The sequence below is a fragment of the Panthera leo genome, chromosome A1 (genome assembly GCF_018350215.1).
Source record: "Panthera leo isolate Ple1 chromosome A1, P.leo_Ple1_pat1.1, whole genome shotgun sequence".
Classification (NCBI taxonomy): domain Eukaryota; kingdom Metazoa; phylum Chordata; class Mammalia; order Carnivora; family Felidae; genus Panthera; species Panthera leo.
In genome coordinates, this window is record NC_056679.1 from 79,726,942 (window position 1) to 79,750,048 (window position 23,107).

General features: G+C 58.7%; 1 protein-coding gene across 2 annotated transcripts in view; it reads left to right on the forward strand.

Annotated features, from left to right (window-relative positions):
- COL4A2 (collagen type IV alpha 2 chain) overlaps positions 1 to 19,231 on the forward strand; it is a 173,026-nt gene extending 153,795 nt beyond the window's left edge. For both annotated transcript variants that reach the window (XM_042930204.1, XM_042930198.1), the window contains exons 33-48: positions 268 to 390; positions 632 to 813; positions 3,136 to 3,199; positions 3,562 to 3,636; positions 5,756 to 5,863; positions 6,584 to 6,691; positions 7,397 to 7,468; positions 7,814 to 7,939; positions 11,713 to 11,829; positions 12,662 to 12,823; positions 12,974 to 13,072; positions 13,418 to 13,564; positions 13,721 to 13,837; positions 14,942 to 15,133; positions 16,273 to 16,559; positions 18,390 to 19,231. In XM_042930204.1, the coding sequence (XP_042786138.1) occupies positions 268 to 390; positions 632 to 813; positions 3,136 to 3,199; positions 3,562 to 3,636; positions 5,756 to 5,863; positions 6,584 to 6,691; positions 7,397 to 7,468; positions 7,814 to 7,939; positions 11,713 to 11,829; positions 12,662 to 12,823; positions 12,974 to 13,072; positions 13,418 to 13,564; positions 13,721 to 13,837; positions 14,942 to 15,133; positions 16,273 to 16,559; positions 18,390 to 18,647 (2,237 nt within the window). In that variant the 3' untranslated portion in view covers positions 18,648 to 19,231. The remainder of the gene's footprint in view (positions 1 to 267; positions 391 to 631; positions 814 to 3,135; positions 3,200 to 3,561; positions 3,637 to 5,755; positions 5,864 to 6,583; positions 6,692 to 7,396; positions 7,469 to 7,813; positions 7,940 to 11,712; positions 11,830 to 12,661; positions 12,824 to 12,973; positions 13,073 to 13,417; positions 13,565 to 13,720; positions 13,838 to 14,941; positions 15,134 to 16,272; positions 16,560 to 18,389) is intronic.
- The last annotated feature ends 3,876 nt before the right edge of the window (positions 19,232 to 23,107 follow it).

A 23,107-nucleotide genomic window follows, 5' to 3' on the forward strand; every position in this document is an offset into this window, starting at 1 on the left:
AGGGTGATGAAAATGTCCTAAAGTTCGATAGCGGTGGGGGGCACAGGTCCACACTTGGCTCACGTGGAGAAGGGGCTGTGGGAGAAGACAGGCATTTTCCATCAGCCTCGGCCTCTCTCGGAGGCCCCTGCCCGGCTCAGGCCCAGTGGGGGCTGCCAGGGAATGTGCCACCCCGAGGCTCAGAGCCTCTCGGGACGCGCTTGCCAGAATCACAGCGGGTGAGTGGCCCAGAGGCCCACGGCGAGACCGCATCCTGTTCCCTCACAGGCAGCCGCGGGGACCCGGGGCCCCCAGGACCACCTCCCATCATCCAGCCAGGAATGAAAGACATCAAAGGGGAGAAAGGAGACGAGGGACCTATGGGGTTGAAAGGCTACCTGGGCCTAAAAGGTGAGCATCACCACCCCTCTCCGCCCACCCCTCTCCGCTTCAGGAGCAGCAGGGTCTACGCCAGACGCCGCTCCGCCCAACACAGGCTTTGCTGTGTCCCAGCCCCCGGCCCCTGACACCTCAGCAAGTGGGCCCACGACTTCCCTGCCGCCTGAGTGGCCTCCCTCTCCCGCTTTAGGATTCGCAGCAATGGGAAAGGTTGGGGTGGGTGCTGCCTCCTCACACTCGGGTCTCCCCACAGGTGTCCCGGGGATGCCAGGGATCCCCGGGCTGTCTGGAATCCCCGGCTTGCCAGGGAAGCCGGGCCACATCAAAGGAGTCAAAGGAGACATCGGAGTCCCAGGCGTGCCCGGATTGCCAGGATTCCCCGGCGTGCCCGGCCCCCCCGGAATCATCGGGTTTCCCGGGTTCACAGGAAGTCGGGTGAGTGGCACCTCTTACTTCCCAGCCCCACCTCTGCTCCCGACCAGAGATTTGCTGGGGTGCGAGTGGTCGAGGGACAGCTTCGGAGTTGGGTCCCCGGCTCGGTGTAAGTGGACGCTGCTCACACCAGCCCCAGTGGTGATTTCAGTGCCGCCCACGCTGCTGGTGGCCTTGGTTGGCAGAGGGGTGGCCTCCGCGCTCTCTCACGGCCCCCTTGGGAAAGCTACACGTGAATGTACAGCCATCAAACTCTACACGTGATCGTGTGTGACATCAGGACAGAGGACCCATTACTGGGTCACGGAGTGGACACAACCCCGGCCTGCCGTTCACTGGCTCCTTCACCCCACGCACGTGCTCTGAGTGCTTGCTGGGTGCGGGCGCCGAATCGGGGTGACACAGACGCACGGTGACCCCGGGCGGGGCTCCCGTCTCTCCACACCTGCCTCCTCGTCTGTGAGGCTCAGGACACGGCTACCCTGCGATGTCACTGGCCGGGCGGGGCGTGGTCCGTGTAACGTGGCACAGAGGGGCCCTCGGTCAGTTCTACTTCACGAAATTAGCCCTTCAACCTGTTACGGCTAAAGGTACTTTATGCTCACAGTCCTCAGCATGTGACGCACTCGTTTCTGGCGCTCACAGTGGGGTTCGCCCATTTTGGGCAGATCGGAAGGCCTGGCCACCCTGTGGTAAACCTCTAGTAACAGCCCAGCTTGGCCTGTGTCTAGCCCACCTTCATGTACGCGACGCCATCTGAGTTCTTTGGGTGTCTTCCTTCCATCACCCGGAACCTGATGGGACCTGTGCAGCAGGTGTGTGCCATTACTCGGGTCGCTTAGAAAGGATGCGTGTGTCTACCGAGGGGCCCAGAGGACGGTGTTCCCAGCAGCTTCTTTCCTAACAGCCAAAAACCGGGAGAGCCCAAATGCCGGCCAACAGGTGAGCGGACACGGCGCGTTCCGACCGTGGACGAGCACTCGGTGGTAAATGGGGAAGTGCTGATAAATGCACCGACCCAAGTGACTGTCACAGGCTTCACATCGAACCGAGCAAGCCAGAAACAGAGTACAAAGGCTGCGATCCCACGGGTGTAGAAGTCCAGAACCGACCAGACGATGTGACAGAGGTCGGTCAGGGATTAGGGACTAGGAAATGGCGCAAAAGAACCTTCTGGAATGCTGAAAATATTCTGTGTGTCTATCTGGGTGGGACATGAATGCAAGGTCACTGAGCGGTTGAGATGAGTTCACCACAGTGGTGTGTGTTACTCCTCAGGACAGGAAGCTTTAAGAAAGGAAAAGAGGGAGGGGGCCCTGGGCAGCTACATCGGTTCAGCAGCTGACTCTTGGTTTTTGGCTCAGGTCACGATCTTATGGTTGTGGGACGGATCTTATGGGATCGAGCCCCACATTGGGCTCTGTGCAGACAGCACGGAGCCTTCTTAGGATTCTCTCCCTCTCTTTGTGCCCCTCTATCCCCCCCCTCAAAAATGAGTGAATAAACTTAAAAAAAAGGAAAAGAGATCATCATGTGGACAATGATGCAGCCTCTGGCACAGCGTCCCAACCCCCCACCCAAAGGGGAGCTACTCTTGTGGTCCAGAGACTCAAGTTAGCCATGCTGGGAGAGGTAACCATGCACAAGTCCCCACTAACGCTGCCGTGTAGACCAGAGGATCAGGGTGGACCAGGAGGCCACCCTCCATCTGAGGAAGAAGCCCCTTCAGAGAGGAAACCATGGTTTGCATGGTCACAGAGCCACCCAGACACCACCCCAGGCTCATTATCAGGAATCAGCATCGCTGGAGGGAAGTCTCACGTCTGCAGATGGAGGGCACAGCCGTGCAACATCCAGAGCAAGCTCGGGAATCCAGCAGCCCAAGTTCATATCCCAGTCCTGCCGCTTACTAGCTGAGTGACCTTGAGAAATTACTTAGCCTCTCTGTGCCTCAACGTCCTCATCTGTCACATGCGAATTCATCATAACTGCCTCTGAGACAGGACCCAACACGGGTGCCCGTGCACAGCTGAGCAGAGTGTGGGACGCGATCAGCCACGAGTGCCACCACCACCGTCATGACAGCGACCCACATCATCTACATACTTGGTTTCAGTAAAGCTTTACCGCTCAGTAAGAACGGGGGAGCAAACCACCTGCTATCATGCAGAAAAACATGAGGGGGGGTGCTACAAAATGATGACGTAACAAACATCAAGAGGTGGTTTTAGCAAACCAAGTAGCTGGACGCCCTAGCCCTCCTAAATTATAGACTTATTTCATGAACAGCCTCCTAAGATGTTTCCGTGTCTGACTTTGCTCTAGGGCGACAAGGGAGCTCCGGGGAGAGCGGGTCTTTACGGCGAGGTTGGCCCCACAGGTGATTTCGGTGAGTGTTGCCTGGATCATGACCGTAGGGTGTCCACCATCCAGAGCATTCCGGGCGGGTGTGGTGACGAGCCCCGGAGATGCTGGCAGGAATTTTGAAGCAAATTCTTTGTCTTAAGAACGTAACACAGAGGCGCCTGGGTGGCTCAGTCGGTTGAGCATCCGACTCTTGGTCTCAGCTCAGGTCTTGACCTTAGGGTCGTGGGTTCAGGCCCAACATTGAGCTCTATGCTGGGCATGAAGCTTACTGAATGAATGAACGAACGAATGAATGAATGAATGAACAGTAACACAACAGAAGTTGCAAAGCTAACCCCCTGCCATTCAGAAGAATGGTTGTCAACCATCTTTTCTGCACATTAGGTGACATTGGAGACACCATAGACCTGCCAGGAAGCCCAGGCCTGAAGGGGGAGCGGGGCGTCGCTGGAGCACCAGGTACCTGAGTCGTTCCTGTCTCCCATCTCGGGACAGCCCTGAGCACTGGGTGTGCCTCACTCACGAGCTGGCCCGGCCCAATGTGTCTCCACTTGTAGCATCGTGGGTCCCGTTCCAGGGAACGGTTTGAGGTCTCCAAGCCCAATGTGCAAAGAAGAATTTTTAATTCAGTTAAACCTGAAGACAATGTTAAGAAAGCTCTCTCTGTCCCTGAGAGGGACACAGTAGGACACGAAGCAAATGACACAATGGCCAGAGCGTGTGATAGGCAGCAAGGGGTTTGCAGGAGGGCAGCGGGAGTCAGGCGCATGCCCTGAGCAGGGCAACAAGGCCCCCGACGGCACGGGGTGGGGGGAGGGGTGCCTCACGTGGTACAGTAGCTCACTCCTCCTCTCTGAGTGTCCCTGAGGCCAAGGTCAGCATTCCCACTAGTGGGCACCGGGGATAGATGCATCCCTTCCGGGGATTTTCTCTCGGGGGACCCCTCACTGCTTTAGCTGCCTGGAGCCCCAAGTTCTCTTAGGGACAGCGCTGGTCGGGGGAAAGCGTCTGTCCGTGTGACTGGGGCATTCAGGCCACATGGAGCCAGAGACGGTCCATGCCTCCCGGCTGCTCTGGGCTCACTGCACATCTATCATTGGTTTCACAGTGGCTTTCCACCCAGCCACACAGGCACCCTGGGCTGCCTATATCTCCCCTTCTACAGAATTTTGGGCAATTTGGTTTATAAAAGCAGAAACGTGAGACCATCTTTGCTCTGTGGTCACTAACAATGACCTCGTTTATTCACCTGAAAATATGTTGGGGAAAAGAGGCTGTCCCCACCAAGAACTCCGGCTGTCACCCCTCAACCGTGTAGGTGACTTAGCTGTGGGCCCAGGAAGTAGGGCTGTGTCTCAGGACATCAGTCCCAGGCACAGAGGGGCTGTGACACGTGTATCAGGCGACCGTGGGGTCCATCTCCCTCGGACCAATGAGGGCCGCCTGAGAGGTCAGCAGCAGAGGGGGCGGCCGGAGGGGCCCTGATCAGACCGGCCCCTACGCAGTAGGGGCCTCGGGGGACTGGGCGGGGGGCGGGGGCAGGGGTGGGGGGGAACGGGGCTCAGGCTGGCGTCCCCGGGATGAAGGCACACGGGACTGTCTGCAGGGAGAGCACGCGGCTGATCGGGGTTTGGAGAGGATTCTTAAAACACTAGAATAACTGATAGAAGCAGAACTTCTCAGGTGGCTCTGCTTCAAGACCACACAAACGTTAACAGTACCTTTTATGAGCAACTCAGAATTGAGGAGACCCTGGACAAAAGTGATTATGTGGGATGTAAGTTGATCCGAAGTTTTCAAAATCCTCCAACGTGCCAGAAAACACCGCAAACGTTTGACCCGGAATAATGTCACTGGCGAAGGCAGGGTTTCTAAGTCTGCCTGATGGCCATGGCGGAGTCTCCTGACGTGCTAGTTGAAGGTGCAGATTACAGACTGCCCCTGGCCTGCTAAGCCATCCCTGAGACAGAGGCTCACACATGTATGACCGATTCCCCAGCTGTCCCCGACACACCACATGTGAAGAACCACTCCGATAGGGGCCCTAGGTGGTGATCTTGGCGAGGTGCTCAAAACACAGTGGCCTAGAACATCCACAAGAAGTATCTCATGGTCTCCAGGGGCCAGGAATTCAGGAGCGCCGTGGTTCTGACCCCAGGCTGGTCTGGAACGGGAGGGCCCATCTCCAAGATGGCACCCGAGAGCAGCTGTTGGCGGGAGGCTCAGCCCCTCACCACGTGGGCCTCTCCCCGAGCAGCTTGGGTGTCCTCTCCAGAGCCAGCCACCCAAAGAGGTGACAAAGTGAAAACAGGGATGCATGACACATTCTATGGCCGATAAAGTGACACAGTGACCTGGGGTGACCCACGTCGGCCCCATCCATGCCCAAGGGTGTGAATACTAGGACGTGGGGCCACTGAATTAGGTAAAACAGGAGTCAGGGAAGGAACATGTTGAGATAAGGAGCCATTCACAGCAGAAGCAGCCGTGTGAAATGACAGCATCCCTTACCTGGCGTCCCCTTAAGCCCCAGGGAGGCAGTGTCTGCTCGGCTCCAATCAGAACTCTGTGCTTACAGGTCTAAAGGGATTCTTTGGGGAAAAAGGAACGGAGGGTGAAGTCGGCTTCCCCGGGATAACAGGCGTGCCAGGCGTCCAAGGCCCTCCAGGACCTAAAGGGCAAGCAGGTACGATCTCTTGCTGTCTTGCTGTCCCCACGTGTGCCCTACCCCCACAGCTGGGGCTCCAAACCTCAGGACCCCAGGACAGAGGTGGCCGGTGTGCCTGTCTCCTAGTCTGCCACGATCACACCGCGCCCCAGGAAGCTGGCCCTTGCATGTTACCCGTGACCCAGCTCTGCCTTAGGACCGAGCTCGTGGAGAGGACCAGGCGGCCAGCCGTGGGGACATGCACAGGAACTGATGCACAAGTTCCTGTGGCCGGTGTCTCCCCGTGAACTCAGGCTGAGTTCTGGCCATAGCACCCCTTCTGTGCATCCGAATATGCAGAAACGTGTTTGCGGATCCCGAGTTAGCTTGGAAAGCAGACAGGGGGGCTACTTCCCCGCTTTTTCCTTGTTGCTGCTTTTGTTTTGTTGTTGCCTTGCTTTGCGTGGGACCTGGGAACCTGAAGGCTGATCCTTCAGGGTTTCCTGGGTTCCCTCCAGACTCCCACTCAGATGGCAGGACAACACTGGGAGAACACAGGCTGCTCTCTCTTTGGCAAAGCTGAGCTACCCGCCCTCAGCCCGTACGTGGGGCACGTTTCCAGCTGGAAGGAAGGCTCTTCCTTTCCCACAGAGGCCCTCCTCCTCCAGGCAGAACCGAGCTACAGACCAGGGAGGCCCTGGGGTTCCTGGGTGCTGCTGGGGGTTCCAGTCCCACTTAAGGGTGTGTTTATATCCCCAGGCTTCCCAGGACTGACAGGGCTACAGGGGCCGCAGGGAGAGCCGGGGCGGGCAGGAGTGCCCGGTGACAAAGGAGACTATGGCTGGCCCGGGATCCCAGGCTCACCAGGTGAGAGCGTCTCTCCCTCTGCAGACACGAGCACCAACTCAGAGCCAGGCCTGCAGGTTGGGGAGGGGCACTGGGAGCCAGGTTGGCCTCTCTCTGGTCGGCTCACAGCAATGCAGAGGTGGGACAGAGGGACAGAAGCCAGTGTCCCTGCTGTCCTGTCCAGGGCTCCAGCTGTGGCTGAGCCAGGTCTGGCCGAGCTCTTGGCGGGAGCTGGGGGGTTACCCAGGCCCTCAGGAGCTGTCTTTCCCAGCATTAAGGGGCCACCCCCACCCACACTCACTCCCCATATCCCAGGAAGAATCGCGCTCATTGGCCGTCAGCCTTACATGTCCTACTTAGAAAAGTTTATGCTCGGGAATCCGGAGGGAATGGAATAATGCTAGAGCCTTGGTTCCGAGCACAGCTTGTACGAACCACATATGTACAGTGAAGCATCAGGAGAAACACCGCACTTCCGTCCAGCTCCCTTATGGCCATAACGAACCTGTGAAAAGATTCCATGCAAACAATCTAAGTTAAATGGTTCTCCTGGGTGACACGAAAGTGATGTGCAAGTCACAGTGTGCAGAACTGCTTGCTGTTTGCCGGGCTTTTGAGTGAACCGGATGGATGACTGTATAACAGCAAACAAAACCAGGTGTGAATTGCTTCAAGAGTTTCTTTGCTCTCCGGTGCATGAAATAACCGTGAGTGAAACCCACACAGGTTTTCCGGGCATCCGAGGCATCAGCGGACTCCACGGCTTGCCAGGCACCAAAGGCTTTCCAGGATCCCCAGGTATTTAATCCTGCCCCAGCCACGTGACCACACCCAGTGGTGGGGGGCAGGGGCTAGTGGGGGACGTCCTGGACCTGGGGGTTCAGGGAGCAGGATGGCTCTGTGCGGGCTGTGCGGCCCTCCCGGAGGCCACCTGGGCTCCTCCGTGGTGCTGCAGACTGAGAGGGGTTCCAACTACAATCACATCCGGGACACTGAGGCCGCATGGCCAGCTGGGATCTCCACGGCCGGCCTCTGGTTCCATCCCCGAGTCTTGGTGCACAGCATCACTGGTCTTTTGCCTCCGAAGATCAGCCTGCCATGGCTGAGGATGCTAACTTCACCGCTGTGTTAACCCTGCCGCAGGTGTGGACGCCCACGGAGACCCCGGCTTTCCCGGTCCTGCCGGGGACAGGGGTGACCCAGGAGAGGCCAACACCCGCCCAGGCCCTGTCGGAGCCCCAGGACAGAAAGGGGAGCGAGGAAATCCAGGTGAGGCCAAGGACCAGCCAGCGGCACCAAACCTGGGGTGTCTGTGAGTCCGAGAGATGGATGTGGAAAGGTCCCTAGAAAGTGCCGATTGCTTTGCAGACAATTTCTTGCTGCAGAACCCCTTGGCCAGCCCTCCACCCTTATACTCTTAGAATCCATCAGGGGTTAGTGAGTGACCACCCTCTCTGGTGGGAAGGACACGTTCCCACCTGTAGGGACCACACTCTGTCCCCTGCCCCATGTCCCCGGGGCACCTGCACAGTGCTTACCTGTCACAAGCTCTCAGTGTCAGACGAACACGTAAACACAAGCATTACAGTCGCCGAGCTGAACCCCGCAGGCAGGCCTGGCCTGTGGTAGGAGCCAACCAGGGAAAGGTGTCTCACCTGCTGAGAAAGGGCCCCACTCCCACCCAAGCCCCCGGCACACGTGCTTAAGCCTGACCTGAGGTGGGAAACGTTTCCAGACAGAAGTCCGATCAGTATCTAGGGGCAGAGCATGTTGAAAGTATTACAGTGTCATTGAGCGTTTGCTTACGATCCGTGGCCACCAGCACACCCAGCACATGGGTGCAGGCCTGTCACACAGCGGCCCAGGGCGTGGTTCGGTCAGGATACTCTAGTAAGCTAGAGCCAGCAACCCCATAGAGTAGTCAGTGCCCAAGGAAGGCAGCGACTCAATCCCCCACAGAGGGCAGCCGGTGTCCAGAGGCTCACCGACCACATCGCCTGATTCTCCAAGGTCTGTCACTGCCCCTCTTTCAAATAGCTGGAAACTCCAGAATTCCCTGATATCTGAGCTCCACAGCATTGATCTGAAGGCAAGAGAATGAGGAGAGGCTCAGCCAGCCGGGGCCTTAATATGAGCCCTGAGAGGCTGCACGGTGCTCACGCAGCCTCAGTCGGGGTCTGTTGACCGGCACATTCCCCGCTCGGGGGTAAGGGTCAGTCCACCGGCACAAGCCTCCTTAGAGCCCCCCGGGGAGCTGGCAGTGCCCGTGACTTTGAAGTCAGATGCCTCCATGTGTGTTCTCATTCTGCCTCTCACTTGGTGCGACCTTGCACATGACTTTGCTTATAAAACGAAAGTAGAAGCCCACCTTCTGGGTATCGAGGGGATGCGGTGAGATAATACAGGTGAGGCTCTTACACATAGAGGCCCAGAAAGCAACGCTCTCTGGCTTCCCTAAAAGGCCTCCAATTAGTATTTTTTCAGAGAGTCCTGCTCGTAAGAGGAGCTGCCCTCTGAAAGGGGCGGGGGAACGCAGCCCGGGATATGGAGGTGAGGCCAGGCCCAGGGGACAGAGGGAAGCGAGAGGCACAGTGCTCACAAGACTTCAGCTTCACCCTGTGTCCTGAGGCACGCCGACTGATGCACACGGCACACTGTTCAGGCTCAGAAACGGGCAACAAGGGATAGGTTACGGTTCCCGGCAGGACGAAATCACCTCTCTTACTCCCCTGTTTATACCTCGGCGAGATGCCTGCTGCAGAGTCAGTGTTCACAGACATTCGTTGGAGCAGAATGTTGTGAAACTCTTTGTGACCGCCACAAAGTCGAAAGACTCCGCCACCCCGCCCCACGATCCCATCGCGCGGTAACTGTGCGCCATCTGTTTCCCAGAATTCTTGAACCTACAGTGTAGCCCCCGCACTCCATCAGAGGGACCCAGAACGTGCGGGCTCCCACACGGCCCTGAGGCCTCGCAGCTCTCTGTAAAGCACCTGTCCCCTACGAGGGCCTCGTCCCGCATCAGAATCACGGCAGCCCAACGAGCTGGTGGTTTCCGAGCAGAGTCCGGGCTCTGCCCACTGGGCCACAGCCTCTGGCCGTCGTGAGGGAGGGAGACTTCCCACGGAGACATCCCCAGGCAGGCCGGTGAGGACACACTGTCCTCCGAGGATGGTGGGTGACCGTGAGCCATCGTTGTCCCTCCCGTGGGCCTCACCTCAGGCCAGAAGTGCAGATTTGCAGCCGAGGCCCCTCCTGCCGCTGATGTGGGGCTCAATTCATGGTTTGCCTGTGCGGGACGGCCTTTCATCAAACCTCCATCAGTCGGGGGTTTCTTTCAACACTTAGGAAGATCCATGGGCGCCAAGGAGGGAACGGGTTTGTGTTGACCCTGATTCCAGCAAACTGAGCCTGGGTCACTCAGAGTGTCGTTAACAGAGGCCCAGTCACTGCGGTTTGTTGTGGGAATCCGGCCGCTCTGGATCTTCTGACTCAAGAGTTTCTGCCTGTATCCACTGACACTCGCCGCCTGTTTCGGTCACTTTGTGACAATAGTTAGACACAGCTCAGTTGGTGTCGTTTTCTGTCAAACTACAGACGGCAGCTGGCCGGTCCCCACAGGCTTCGTAAACCCGCTTGCGCACTGCCTGCAATCGAGACAAAGATGACACCTTTCTCAGTGTTCCCCCTGGCGCGTTTCTCCATCCGCTGCGCAGAGGCACGCGCCGTGACGGGTATCGGAGCCGCGGTGTGGCTGAGGACCAGCCAGGAGGCTGCGTGGGGGGCACAGGAGGCGGCCTCTGGCCCCTCGGTCACGCGGATTTGCCCCATGCTGCCCAGCTCACCGTCCACCGTGGCGGAGACATGACGGTCCCGGGACACCCGGACGCCTCTCTGCACCTCCAGACTGTGGGAGAAAACAAACACCAGTCTGGCAATTAGGAGAGAAACCGACCGCCTCCCCACTGGCAGCGCCCACGCCCACCGAGCACGGACGGGCTCTTGTGACCGTCGTGTGGGCCGACACGCGGGACCGGGGGGCTCCCACAGATCTGCTCGCATGGGGACTGTCCTTCACCGTCTGTCCTCCGTCAGTGCCTGAGGCCGGTCCTGTCCCGTGCCGCAGTTCTGTTCTGCGAAGCAAATACCAAGTGAGAGATTCTGAACCAGGGACTCTCATGGAAATGCAGAGTCGGGCTCCTGACAGCCCCTGGTCACACGTTCACCGACCAACCTGCACGTGACCTTTTGCTCTCATGAGTTTCTGTTGAAAGACACCTTATTTGATGTGTGTTGTTGATACGTTGACGTGGACCTTGCGGCCACTGGCTCGGTCTCTTGCCCGAAGGAAGCCCCTGTGACACACGACCCGCTGTGAGCACGCCACAGCTGTCCTGAGCTGAGGAATGCCAGATGGCACTTCGGCATGATCGGGGAGGAGGGGGGACAATTTAACAGTGAAATCACCAATAAGAAGCCCAGAAATGTAAACACCACAGCACTAAACAGACACAGGAAGAATCCTTGTTGACACTTGGAGCTGAAACGAGGACGTCGGCAGGCACGCAAGGGTCTGCCTCTTCTGCTTGTCCGGGAGGGACGCCGGCACTGAGGGCGCATCGCCAGTAAACCCCGCCGAGTATGCGGATCGGCGAGCGCAGAACCCGCGGGCGGCGAGGACGGCTGTGCAAAGCTGGGCGACAGGGCAGACTGGGAGCGTCCGTGTGGTCCTTCTGGACCAACACGAGTGCTAGCCACACCCGGAACCTTCCATCCCAACCCAAGTGCTAGCCAACAACAGAGCCAGCCTTCCAGGGCCCAGGGGCCGTCCTCAAGTACCACAGCCACGTCGGCTGAGCAAGATCCGTGGGACCCTCCAGGCAGCAGGAGGGGCCGGTGGCTTCCCCACGCCCGCAGTGTGGCACGGTCCCCGCCTCCCCTCACTGCCCCTCCTTGGCGGCTCTGCTCCTGGACAGGAGGGGAAACGATAGATTGAAAAGTTGGACGGTGATGGCAAAACTGACTTCTGTTTCTCTCCGAAGGGGAACGAGGCCCAGTCGGGAGTCCGGGACTTCAGGGATTTCCAGGAATCACCCCACCTTCCAACATCTCTGGGTCACCTGGTGACAAAGGGGCGCCGGGCATATTTGGCCCAGAAGGTAAGCAGGACTCCTGTTTCTGTGTGTTGCAATCTGTGGGGCAGGACCCGGCGGTGACCGGATTACTGTAGGGATGGGACAGACTCTCACTGCCACCTTGAGGGACATTGTGCAAAGGGAAATGGGCCACACGCGCACGGAGGGACGAGCACTGTGTGATGCCACTGGTAACAAGTCCCCAGAGCATTCAGATCCAGGGACGGAAGGGAGAATGGGGGAAGCTGGGGCTGGGGGAGGCGACAGAGAGTCGCAGGTGAATGGGGGCAGAGCCCCGCTTCCGGAAGATGAGAAGGTCTGAGGTGGACCTTCCTGGTGTGGCGATGGCCACACAGGTCCTTCAGTGCCCTGAAGTACAGGTGTACTCAGTGCCCCTGAACCGCACACTTAGAAATGGTTGAAATGGGGGCGCCTGGGTGGCTCAGTTGGCTAAGCGTCCAACTTCAGCTCAGGTCCTGACCTCACAGTTCATGGGTTCGAGCCCTGCGTCAGGCTCTGTGCTGACAGCTCAGAGCCTGGAGCCTGCTTCGGATTCTGTCTCTCTCTCTCTCTCCACCTCTCTCTCTCTCTCTCTCTCTCTCTCTCTCTCTCTCAAAAATAAGCATTAAAAAAATTTTTAATTAAAAAAAAATGGTTAAAATGGTAAGGTTTATGTTATGTATATTCTACCACAATAAAGAAAACTCGTCCAGTGTTAGACATGCCAAAGACGCCCCCCAGACAGGGGACTCGACACCTGGCCCCCCGGGCACGTCCTGCAACACATGCCAGTGCCGGTTGGCCATGCCCGCGCCCTCCTCCTGTGTAACGTCTTTCTGGTGATGCATGTCGACAGGTTATCGAGGGCCCCCGGGGCCACCTGGACCTGCTGCTCTCCCTGGAAGGAAAGGAGACGAGGGCAACCCAGGAGCCCCAGGAAACCCCGGGACCAAAGGGTGGGGCGGGGACCCTGGGCCCCAGGGCCGGCCTGGTGTGTTCGGGCTCCCGGGAGTAAAAGGTAACGGTGCCCACGGAGGGAGGGCTCCTCTTGTCTCCTCTTGCCGGGGAGGCTGGCGGCACCAGTCAGGGCGGGGGGGGGGGGGGGGGCGGGCAGGGCTGGAGCCCCCACACAGACGTGTGAGTCCTCTGTGTCCTGCTTGTCTTGAAGGACCCAGAGGGGAGCCAGGACTCATGGGAAACACAGGAGCCACCGGGAGTGTGGGCGACCCAGGCCCCAAGGGGCCCAAAGGAGACAGGGGACTCCCAGGTGAGTGGCCTTCGCACACGCACACAGCCAGCATCTCAGGTGGGCGGCCCCAGGACTGGGCTTCAGGACGATCCCTGGCCCTCCGGGCTGGGGGACCCCTCCGAGGTCTCCCTCTGAAGTGCCACGCTGGGACCCTCTGTGGCTCCCGCCGTGACTGGGTGACTGACAGCCGCCGGTGAAGGGAAGGCCCTTAGCGACCTCGCAGACGGGTTATTCTCTAGATGGCAAGATGGTTCCAGGAAGCTCCAAGATTGGTTTCAACGGATGAAAACAATGGAATACAGATCATTGCAAGGAAGACAGGGGGCGCCCCTGTGTCAACTGGCCTTTCTTTGCCCTTTCCAGGTGCCCCCGGTTCTATGGGATCCCCTGGGATTGTGGGAATCCCCCAGAAGATCACCGTCCAGCCAGGGCCAGTGGGTCCACACGGAAGGAGAGGCCCCCCGGGGGCACAGGGAGAGATGGGGCCCCAGGGCCCCCCAGGAGAGCCAGGTAGGAGCCCTGCCAGAGAGCCGCCAGGGAAACGCCTTTTCCTGCTCGCGTTCTTCTCACTTGGGTTTCCTCCCCGGGAAGCCTGTGTTGAGCATCAGTGACGCTGAGCACGGTCACGCCTTCCATGGTGCTCACACCCGTTTCGTGGCTATGCAGGTTTCCGCGGGGCTCCAGGGAAGGCAGGGCCCCAGGGAAGAGGTGGCGTTTCTGCTGTTCCTGGATTCCGAGGAGACCAGGGGCCCATGGGACAGCAGGGGCCCATCGGCCAGGAAGGTGAGTGGCAGACGGAAAGGGGGCAGAGGGCAGGGGGTTTCTTCCAGGTCCACTGAGGGTCTGACCAGTGTTCTGTGGTACGTGGGGAGGGATGAGCCAGCACCCAGACGAGCAGAAAGACGCTGCCCCTCACCCAGGCTGTGGCTCTCGGTAACAACACCTGTGCCCATGAGGGCACCCGGTCCAGAGTCCCCAGACAGGCCGGCCCCCTTCCTTCCACTGACACGTCTGCAGGTGGCTCGGAGAAGGAGGCAATCAACGCACTTCGAGAAACGGGCTTTGTTATGATCTCAAAGGTCTGGGACAGTGAGCTGAAGGAAAGCAATTGTGTTAGTGGCAGCCATCGTAAAGTCTGGTGTCAACTGATTTCTTAAAATGATATGTACGTACGCAGGGCGGGATAGGCCAGAAATACCAGCAATTTGTGCACAAAGAAGTAGATTTGTTTCAGTCCCCCCTGAGCTCACTGGGAAACAGTGGTAGGAGTGAGTCACATTCAACTGGGGTGCACGACCGGTGTCCCCATCACAGGAGCGTGCAGTCCGCTGTCCTCCGCACGGACCCACCCATGGCCAGGAGGTTGCGGGCTCCGTGGGGGATGTATGTCCAGGGACACATGTGGGCAGAGGGGAGTCATCCAGGCTGGGAGACCAAGCAGCAGAGGTGGAGGGGACATCCCGTGAGGAACAAGTGACAAGTGGAAGTGTCCCTTGGGGGGGTGGGCGGGGAGCAAGGCAGGATCAGCACGGACAGCTGATTCCCAGTGTTTGAAGGGTCGTCTTGTTGGAGGCACAGTAGATGTTCCGCTATGCTCCGGGAGCAGACTCGAGCCCTGGGTGGGCATCGTGGGAGGCAGAGTTCTAACCCAGACATGCCCAGCCACAGGGCTCTTGGGACAGAGGAGGCCCATTTGTTGGGTGGGGGTGAGCCGCAGTCCTCTGGGCCCTTCGACTGGCTCCGCACCTGCCCCTCGTTCAGGGCCCTGGCAGGTCCTCCAAGGGGCACAGCCAGTGAGGGCCAGGCTTCAGGCAGAAAGCGGGCAGCAGCCACAGAGGCCAAGGTCCACACAGCAGCTGAAAGGCGGCCACTCTCTCCCGGTTCTAGGGGAGCCAGGCCGCCCGGGGACCCCCGGCCTGCCCGGCATGCCCGGCCGCAGCGTCAGCATTGGCTACCTCCTGGTGAAGCACAGTCAGACGGACCAGGAGCCCATGTGCCCCGTGGGCATGAACAAGCTCTGGAGTGGGTACAGCCTGCTGTACTTTGAAGGCCAGGAGAAGGCGCACAACCAGGACCTGGGTAGGTACCGCCCGGCTAGCCCCGGCCAATTCGGCTCCTGGTCAGCGTTGGCAGCTCTTGGCTGGACGGGCTCCTGCCGATCGAGGGCACTGGGCCCATCCACATCCCTGGGCTTCCAGAAGAGATGAAAATGGCCTTTGAGACCTCCAAAGCTCAGGTCAGGACCACAGAGGCTGCGGCCTGCACAGGCTCAGGGGTGGCCCCGCCTGCCCTGGAGGCCACTAGAAGCTTCACCCCCAGCTTGGCTTTTCGCCGCAGGCTCTGTAAACGGTCAGGCTGGGGCCGTGAGGGGCGGGGGGTCACACAGAGCCCCCAGGAGAACAGATGTGCATTCAAATAAGCCTGGTTGCCAAAAGGAATTGAAAGGACTTAAAAGTGCACAGGAAGTGCAGCGAGCACACATGAAAAGTCGGGGAGGGGCAGGGGTACCTCCGTCCGAGGGGCCTGTGGTAGGGACAGGGGTGGGGAGTCCCTCAATCCGACCCCGATGCTGTGTGCACATTCCCGTCTACAGGTTCCACTTCCGAAATAAGTTTAACAGAACACAAAGCGGGACGAATGCACAGGGCCAGGGCCTAAAACGCAGAGCCGGGAGGAGAGCCTAGGCGGTGGGGCCTGCGCTGGGCAGGCTTGGTGGCAGGTGCCCACACGTCCCCAAGCCCAGTAGGCAGCCCATTTGAGCAGGGAAGACTGTGCAGCTCTAATTCATCCTCTCTGCCCTGAGATAAAGGCAACCTTTGTACCCAGGAGCAGGGGAGTGTTTGGGGTTCGTACGGACGGAGTTCCTTCGGGCGGGGCCCTTCAGGGTACAGGAAGCCAGGCCCTTATCTTGGGTCCCATCAGGGGTTTCTCGGGGCTGGTCTTGAAGACCCCCAAACAACATAGGCCTCAGCCAGGTGCTACTTCATGAAGACCCCACTCCATCCAGGGATGTGTGTGAAAACTTCTGGAAGGGCAAGGCTGAAATGGCAGGGCAGACTCCAAAAAAAGGAATTGGAAACTGCTAGCTCGGTCCCCTGTGCGGATCTGAGCCCCGCCGGGTGGCTGGTGGGCAGGTCCCTGACGTGGGGCCTCTGGGACCTGGCCCGGCCTGGAGGGGCGTCTTCCCAGCCACACTCAGCTGCGACCTCTTTCCACAGGGCTGGCGGGCTCCTGCCTGGCTCGGTTCAGCACCATGCCCTTTCTGTACTGCAACCCGGGTGATGTGTGCTACTACGCCAGCCGCAACGACAAGTCCTACTGGCTCTCCACCACGGCCCCGCTGCCCATGATGCCGGTGGCCGAGGACGAAATCAAGCCCTACATCAGCCGCTGTTCCGTGTGTGAGGCCCCAGCCGTCGCCATAGCGGTACACAGTCAAGATGTCTCCATCCCCCACTGCCCAGCTGGATGGCGGAGTCTGTGGATTGGATATTCTTTCCTCATGGTATGTGGTACTTGCCCGCTTTCTCTGTCTGAGCATGGAACTGGGTGGAAATCTAGTTCCTCTCCCCAACACACCCTGCCTCTGTAAGAATAATCACACGGGACAGTTGCTCAGGTTGCACACTGCACAAGGGCATCTGGCCCAGGGGATGAGAGCTGGAATACAGCCTGCACTTTTGCCTAAGCACTTTGCGAACTGAGCCATGTCAGGCATGGGCTGCCCCACCCACAGGGGCCCGTGAATTTGCCATCAGGCCACTGTACGGGCTGCAATTAGGATAAACTGGGCCACCATGATAGCAGCCCTTACGGTTTTCCTGCTTACTCCACCACTGTACGGAGAAAGGAAAGGCCAGTGACGACAGTAGGCCTTGTGTTTACATTCGTCATAAGTGCCATAAGTCATAAATCATATAAATAACATAACACGTAAGCGATAGGAAAAGGTAAGTATTCATATCTTAATATTTTTAGAGGTATCATTGCTGCAATAATTCGAAGCACAGAATACTGAGTTCTGTGCAAAGACAGGCACCTCCCTACTTTTCGAGAAGCTGATCACGGCCACGTAAGGTGACTTTTGAGGACAGAACAAGCCTGTGTGGTTACATGTGCCATCGGGGTGCGTCTGTGTGCAGGTGTGCGTGTGCGTGTGTGTGTGTGTGTGTGTGTGTGCGGACTAAAGTCAGAGCCCTTGCCGGCCAGGCTGCTCCCAGCTCTGAGGCTTCCCGCAGGGTGCTTCCTCCTGACCCTGGCCCGCCGGCTCCCTCGAGGTGTCCTTCCAGGGCGGGGCCCTCCCAGGCCGGCCTCCGCTCCTTCACACCAAGTGGGGCCTGAGGCTCCCTCCCACACCAAACGGACTGTGGGGCTCTGGGCTGGGGGGGCTCCTGCATTCTGCGAGCGCAAGCCTTTTTCAAAGCTTCTTGTGCTTGTGGCTTTGTTTAAAGAGGTTGACCCGGGTTACCCGCCCAGGACACCCCAGAACAGCCTCCTTTTTTTCCCTCACACTGTGGCTGAGACACATCCCTGTCCCACAAGCCACAGGGACAGTGTGTGTCCCACCAAGCCTGGCGGCCCATTTCTCTATGAGCTTCGGGCCCCGGGGGTCCCGTGCGTCTTAACAAGAGCTGCCGCACTTGGGACACCACGAGAAAGTAGCAGGTGACAGAAGTGAAGACGAGGTCCCCTCTGACGCTTCCCGCCTCCCGGCCAGCAGCCACACGGTCCTCTCAGGTGACCGGCTGCCTAATTAACAACCCTCTGATTGAAAAAACAATCATTACACAAGTAGTACCTGTTGGTTATCGAGACACCAGCAAGGGGAGATTTCCAGAACCACTCCCAGTCTCTCTCTAGAAGAACAAGCGAGGAGGAGCTGTCGAGGCCACTTTCTTTCTGCCTTATTTTTACCTTACCAGCCTCACGTGTGCCCTGCATGTTGACTTTAGTTTTCCTTTGAAAAAAGAAAAAAAAAAGCAGTTCACACGTTGGCATCTGTCCTGCCAGGTGAACACACTTCACCCTTTGAGTAGATGATTCTGGAGACGGTGTTTTTCCCCAAGACGAAGTCAGCCGCGTGTGCTGGTTATAACCTGCTTCTGCTCTGGGCTTCCCTGAAGCTCAGACGGTGCGCGTGGGCTCACGTCCCTGTCCCTGCACCGTGCCTGGTGCGTGGGCCACCCTGGTTTATTGCAGGCGGTCTGTATTGAAAGCGCAGATAAACTCCAGGGGGTGTTTAGCTGGGGGGGGGTGGGGAGGATGGTGCATCAAAGAGCCCGGGCCGTCCCCCTGCGGGCGCGCTCACAGCCCTGCCCCGTCTCCCTCTGTGCAGCACACGGCGGCCGGCGACGAAGGCGGTGGCCAGTCGCTGGTGTCTCCGGGCAGCTGCCTGGAGGACTTCCGTGCGACGCCCTTCATCGAGTGCAACGGGGGCCGTGGCACCTGCCACTACTACGCCAACAAGTACAGCTTCTGGCTCACCACCATCCCCGAGCGCAGTTTCCAGGGCTCGCCGTCCGCCGACACCCTCAAGGCGGGGCTCATCCGCACGCACATCAGCCGCTGCCAGGTGTGCATGAAGAACCTGTGACGTGCGGGGGCCGCGCCCCGCACGCGCTTCTCGGGGGGCTAAACTCGGCCGGGGGGGCCACCTTGGTGCTCACTCTTAACTTATTACCTCACACGCCGCCCCCAAAACCGATCTCATCCTCTCTTTCAAACTCTGACGGAAAGGCTGCCAAAGGAATTGAGTGCCAGCGCTCACACCAAACAGCCCGTGGCCACCCGCAGGGGCTTCGGCACTGGCGACACCTGCCTCCCAACAGAACGGTCACCCACCCGAACACCCCCATCAGGCCGTGCCACAGTGCTCTGCACTAGGTGTAGCTGATGTCTCCACACGTGCCCTTAGAGTCACTGCGCTTCCAGACCCCGCAGACGACCCGCATTGTTGAACCCGCCTAATGGGGTGGTGTTGATAAGCGAAGCGTGTCGCCAAGGGCTCCTGAACCCCTCGTGTGGCTCCCACCTGCGGGTATCCGGGCCTCCGTGCTGGCAGCTCTGTTTCCTCCCAAAGACCCAGGATGTGCCTCTTAACCCCTCAGGAAGGCCAGATGTGCCTTTTAAGACTTTGATGGTCCCACATGAGCTCTCTTCTGTCCCCCCCCCCCCCCCCGCCTCGTCTTCACAGACCATCGGGAGACCTCTTAGCCACCTGTTGTCAGCCACGCCATGTGGCACACTGTAGTCAGAAGTGATGTGTCTACTGCCCCAGGTGGCCCCGGGGACTTACCCTCCATTCTTGGTGACTCATACTCCTATGACATATCTAACCTCTGTAACAAACACACAATAAAAGTTGGTTTTGAGCTTTTTATACCCCAAGGTGTTGACGGCCTTCATTCTCCCACGTCTGTCAAGCACAGTTTGCTGCACGAACCCCACACACCCGCCACGCCCCTCCCCGGGTCTGTGGTGTGGCTCGTCAGGGAGGTGTTTGTGTTTGCAGTGTGTTAGGGCCCACAGGAAACACCCCAGCCACCACTCACAGGGCTCAAGAGAACGGGCGCCTCACAAACACACTTCCCAAGTCATCTGGTTAGTTCTGACAGAACGTCCCAGGTCAGATCTCCGTATTTCCAAGAGACCCCCAAGACACATCTCTGGAACCTGGCAAGCCTCTGGGAGCCCAGGCCAGAATTTATTTCCAGCCTTTAAAATGCAGTCTTGGGGCACCAGCTGGCTCCGTCAGCCAAGTCTCCAGCCTCGGCTCAGGTCACGATCTCATAGTTCGAGCCCCGCGTCAGACTCTGTGCTGACAGCCCAGAGCCTGGAGCTGCTTCGGCTTCTGTCTCCTTCTCTCACTGTCCCTCTCCCACTCTCATTCTGTGTGTCTCTCCCTCAAAAATTAAAAAAAAATAAATAAATAAAATGCAGTCTCATATTGGGGCACCTGGGTGGTTCAGTCAGGTAAGGGTCTAACTCTTGGTTTCAGCTCAGGTCATGGTTTTCAGGTCAGGTCAGCACATGGTTTTGTGAGTTCAAGCCCCACGTCAGGCTCTTCATAACAGTCTGGAGCCTGCTTGGGATTCTCTCTCTCTCTCTCTCTGTCTCTCTGTTCCTCCCCCACTCACACCGTCTCTGTCCCTCTCAAAAATAAACTTAAAAAAAAATTATAGAAAATGCAATCTCATGCTAAATTTTTAAAAAAGATTTCATTTATTTTTAAGTAACCTCTACCCCTGATGTGGGGCTCAAACGACTGACCCGAGATCAAGAATTGAACACTCCTCCAACTGAGCCAGTCAAGCACCTCATATTAAACGTTTCTAGGAACTATTTCCACGTAACTAAACGAGTATTCCGCATGATACTGTCATTCAACATAGTTGAGCAACCACCCTGCACTGTCCCCCAGCAGCTGACGGGGACAAGGACTCTGCCCAGGAGGGTTTTTGGGGACACGAGTCCCGATCAGAGGATGGAGGGGGCCTGGCAGAGTGACTCCAGCAGAGGATGCGGTACTGAGGGCTCTGTCCTGCAGGGACCCCCCAGGAAGGCCACGGGAGGAGCCTCAGGCTGTGCAGCCGAGGCATGGAAAAGGGACGTTTCCCTCCGCCAGCTCTCGCCCCGGGGGGTCGTGGGCTGCCCACCCCCCCAGGTCCCTGGCTGTCCCGTGTGTGCGGGGCTGAGCGGCGTCCCAGGTAGACACGGCAGAGAAGCAGTGGAGCCGACGCGGGTGCTGTGTCCTACACCTGCTCACAGATGGTTTCCATGGCAACAGTCACAGCACCCCACGGGATGTGAGGCCTGAAAGCGGCCCACACGGCGCCCCCTGTGGGAGGCAGCTGTTCATTCCAGACTCCGGTCGCCACGATCAGGGGGCGGCTGTGAAGTGCGGCACAGTCCCCAAGATCCCTGCTCGACTCGGCTTAGGTGTGATGCCATGAAGGACGGGGCGCTGGGCACCAGCATCCTCCCTGGTGGGACACACTCCCCGGGGGCCCCTGATGCCCGCCCTGCCTGAAGGCTGACCCTTGGCGGGGGCTTGCCAAACAGACGGACTCACGGGAGGCTGGTCTCCATCCCACAGCTCAGGTTCAAGAGCACAGGGCGGCTGGACGGAGGTCATGTGATGATGTAAATCGGCCTGAAATTGTAGCTGCTTCCACAGAGGCCGTTTGGTCACAGGGGTCAGGGTCTGGCTCCCCTGTGGTGGGACTGGGGGGTTCCCATGCTCTTCCTGGAGCTGACTTATCCCTACTTCTATGCTGGGAAAAAACAAGTGTTGGGGCGCCTGGGGGGGGCTCAGTCGGCTGAGCGTCCAACTTCAGCTCAGGCCATGATCTCGCGGTTCCTGAGTTCAAGCTCCGTGTCGGGCTCTGTGCTGACAGCTCAGAGCCTGGAGCCTGCTTCCGATTCTGTGTCTCCCTTTCTCTCTCTCTCTCTGCCCCTCCCCTCCTCTCTCAAAGTAAATAAACATAAAAAAGAAGAAAAGAAAAAATAAGTGATCCCTGCAGAGTTCCTGGAAATGGGATTCTGGTGTCTGGATTTGAGGACACTGTTTGGGGGTCTTCCTGCCCCCCCCTCCCTGCCCAGGGGACAGGAACCCACCCACACACACACACACACACACACACACACAAACATGTGAGGCATGAACCTGTGAGCGAGGCCACCAGAGGGCAAGGCTGTGGGAGGAGGGGGAAGTGCCCCTGGAGACGCACACTGTCCTGGGCTGGGGGGAGGGGGCGCCCTCCCCGGGCCAGGCCGCCCCGCTCACCTCGCCCGGACGCATCAGCCCCAGGACTGCTGTGAGGCCTCCATGGCTTTTCCCAGGGAAACAAGCAGGTGGGGGCATACAACAGGCGCACCTTGTCTGGGGCAGCAGGTAGACCACGGAACCCACCTCGGGGGAGAGGACACGGCAGCTCCCGGAACCAGGCGCCTGAAGCCGAGGGCCGGTCTGCAGGGAAGCTGGGTGCCAGAGGCGAAGGTATGGCTTCCAGACACGGCAGGTGGCTCTGATTCCACCAGGTTTGAAAATGACAGTCGTACCTTTAAGAACCCGGCCCGGCTGCCTGGGGAAAGGGGGGAGCAGGGCTCATGACCCAGACAACATTCCCCAACCATCCCTGACGCAGCTGCCTCGCTCGGCCCCTCAGGCACCAGGAAACATCCACCCAGGAAATGTCAAGAAAAAGGTTTTCACCCATGGGAGAACACAGGGAGCCCTGGGTGAAAGCCTGACGCGGTGGCTCGGAGACCAGGCACAGTGGGAGGTCACAGGGCTGTCCGTGGCCTCCCTGCCCCCCAGCAGCTGTATTTGTGCAAAAGAGAAGAAGGAACATTCGAGCTTGCCAGCTCAAACCCACACCCAGCCAAGAAACCCCCTTTCTTTCCACCAGCTGGCTCCCCCACACCCACCCGAGCCGCCTGAAGCCTCCCCAGGGCCTACCTGGCTCCCCAGGTGGGAACTGGGCCCACATGGTCAGACTGAAAACCTGTGAGCAGGTTTGGACCCCAGAACTGGGCCAGTGTCCCAAACCTACTTGGGACAGAGCCCAGCGTGAAGTATATTTTTAGGGCAACAACCAAAGCTGAAATTACGCGTGGCTGACGGAGAACGTGCCATCCCAGGCAATCCCCCAGGAAGTGTGGCCATTCAGGGACACGAGCTGGGGGTGCTCAGAGCGGATGAGCACACGCAAGGAACATTCAGGGGGACAGGTCCCTAGGGACTCAGCCGGCCCCGCCTTCCAGCAAGAACCAGAGACGGTTTCACGGGACACCGCGTCCATGGCCTTTGGAGACAAATTCCAGGGCCCCCTGGATGGTGGCAGGTGTATCTAGCAAAGATACAATTCGACCAAGCTGATGATGCGTTGATTCATCTTCAGTGTCCAGTGCGCCCCGCTGTGGGATGGGAGGCAGGCCTCAGGGTGGGTTTCAGTAACAGGCGTCCCCCCTGGGGAGCCCCAGACGGAGGCAGGGGGCCGTGCCTCGTTTCGTCCCGCAGGTCAGCTCACACACACCCCGGAAAAGGCGGCA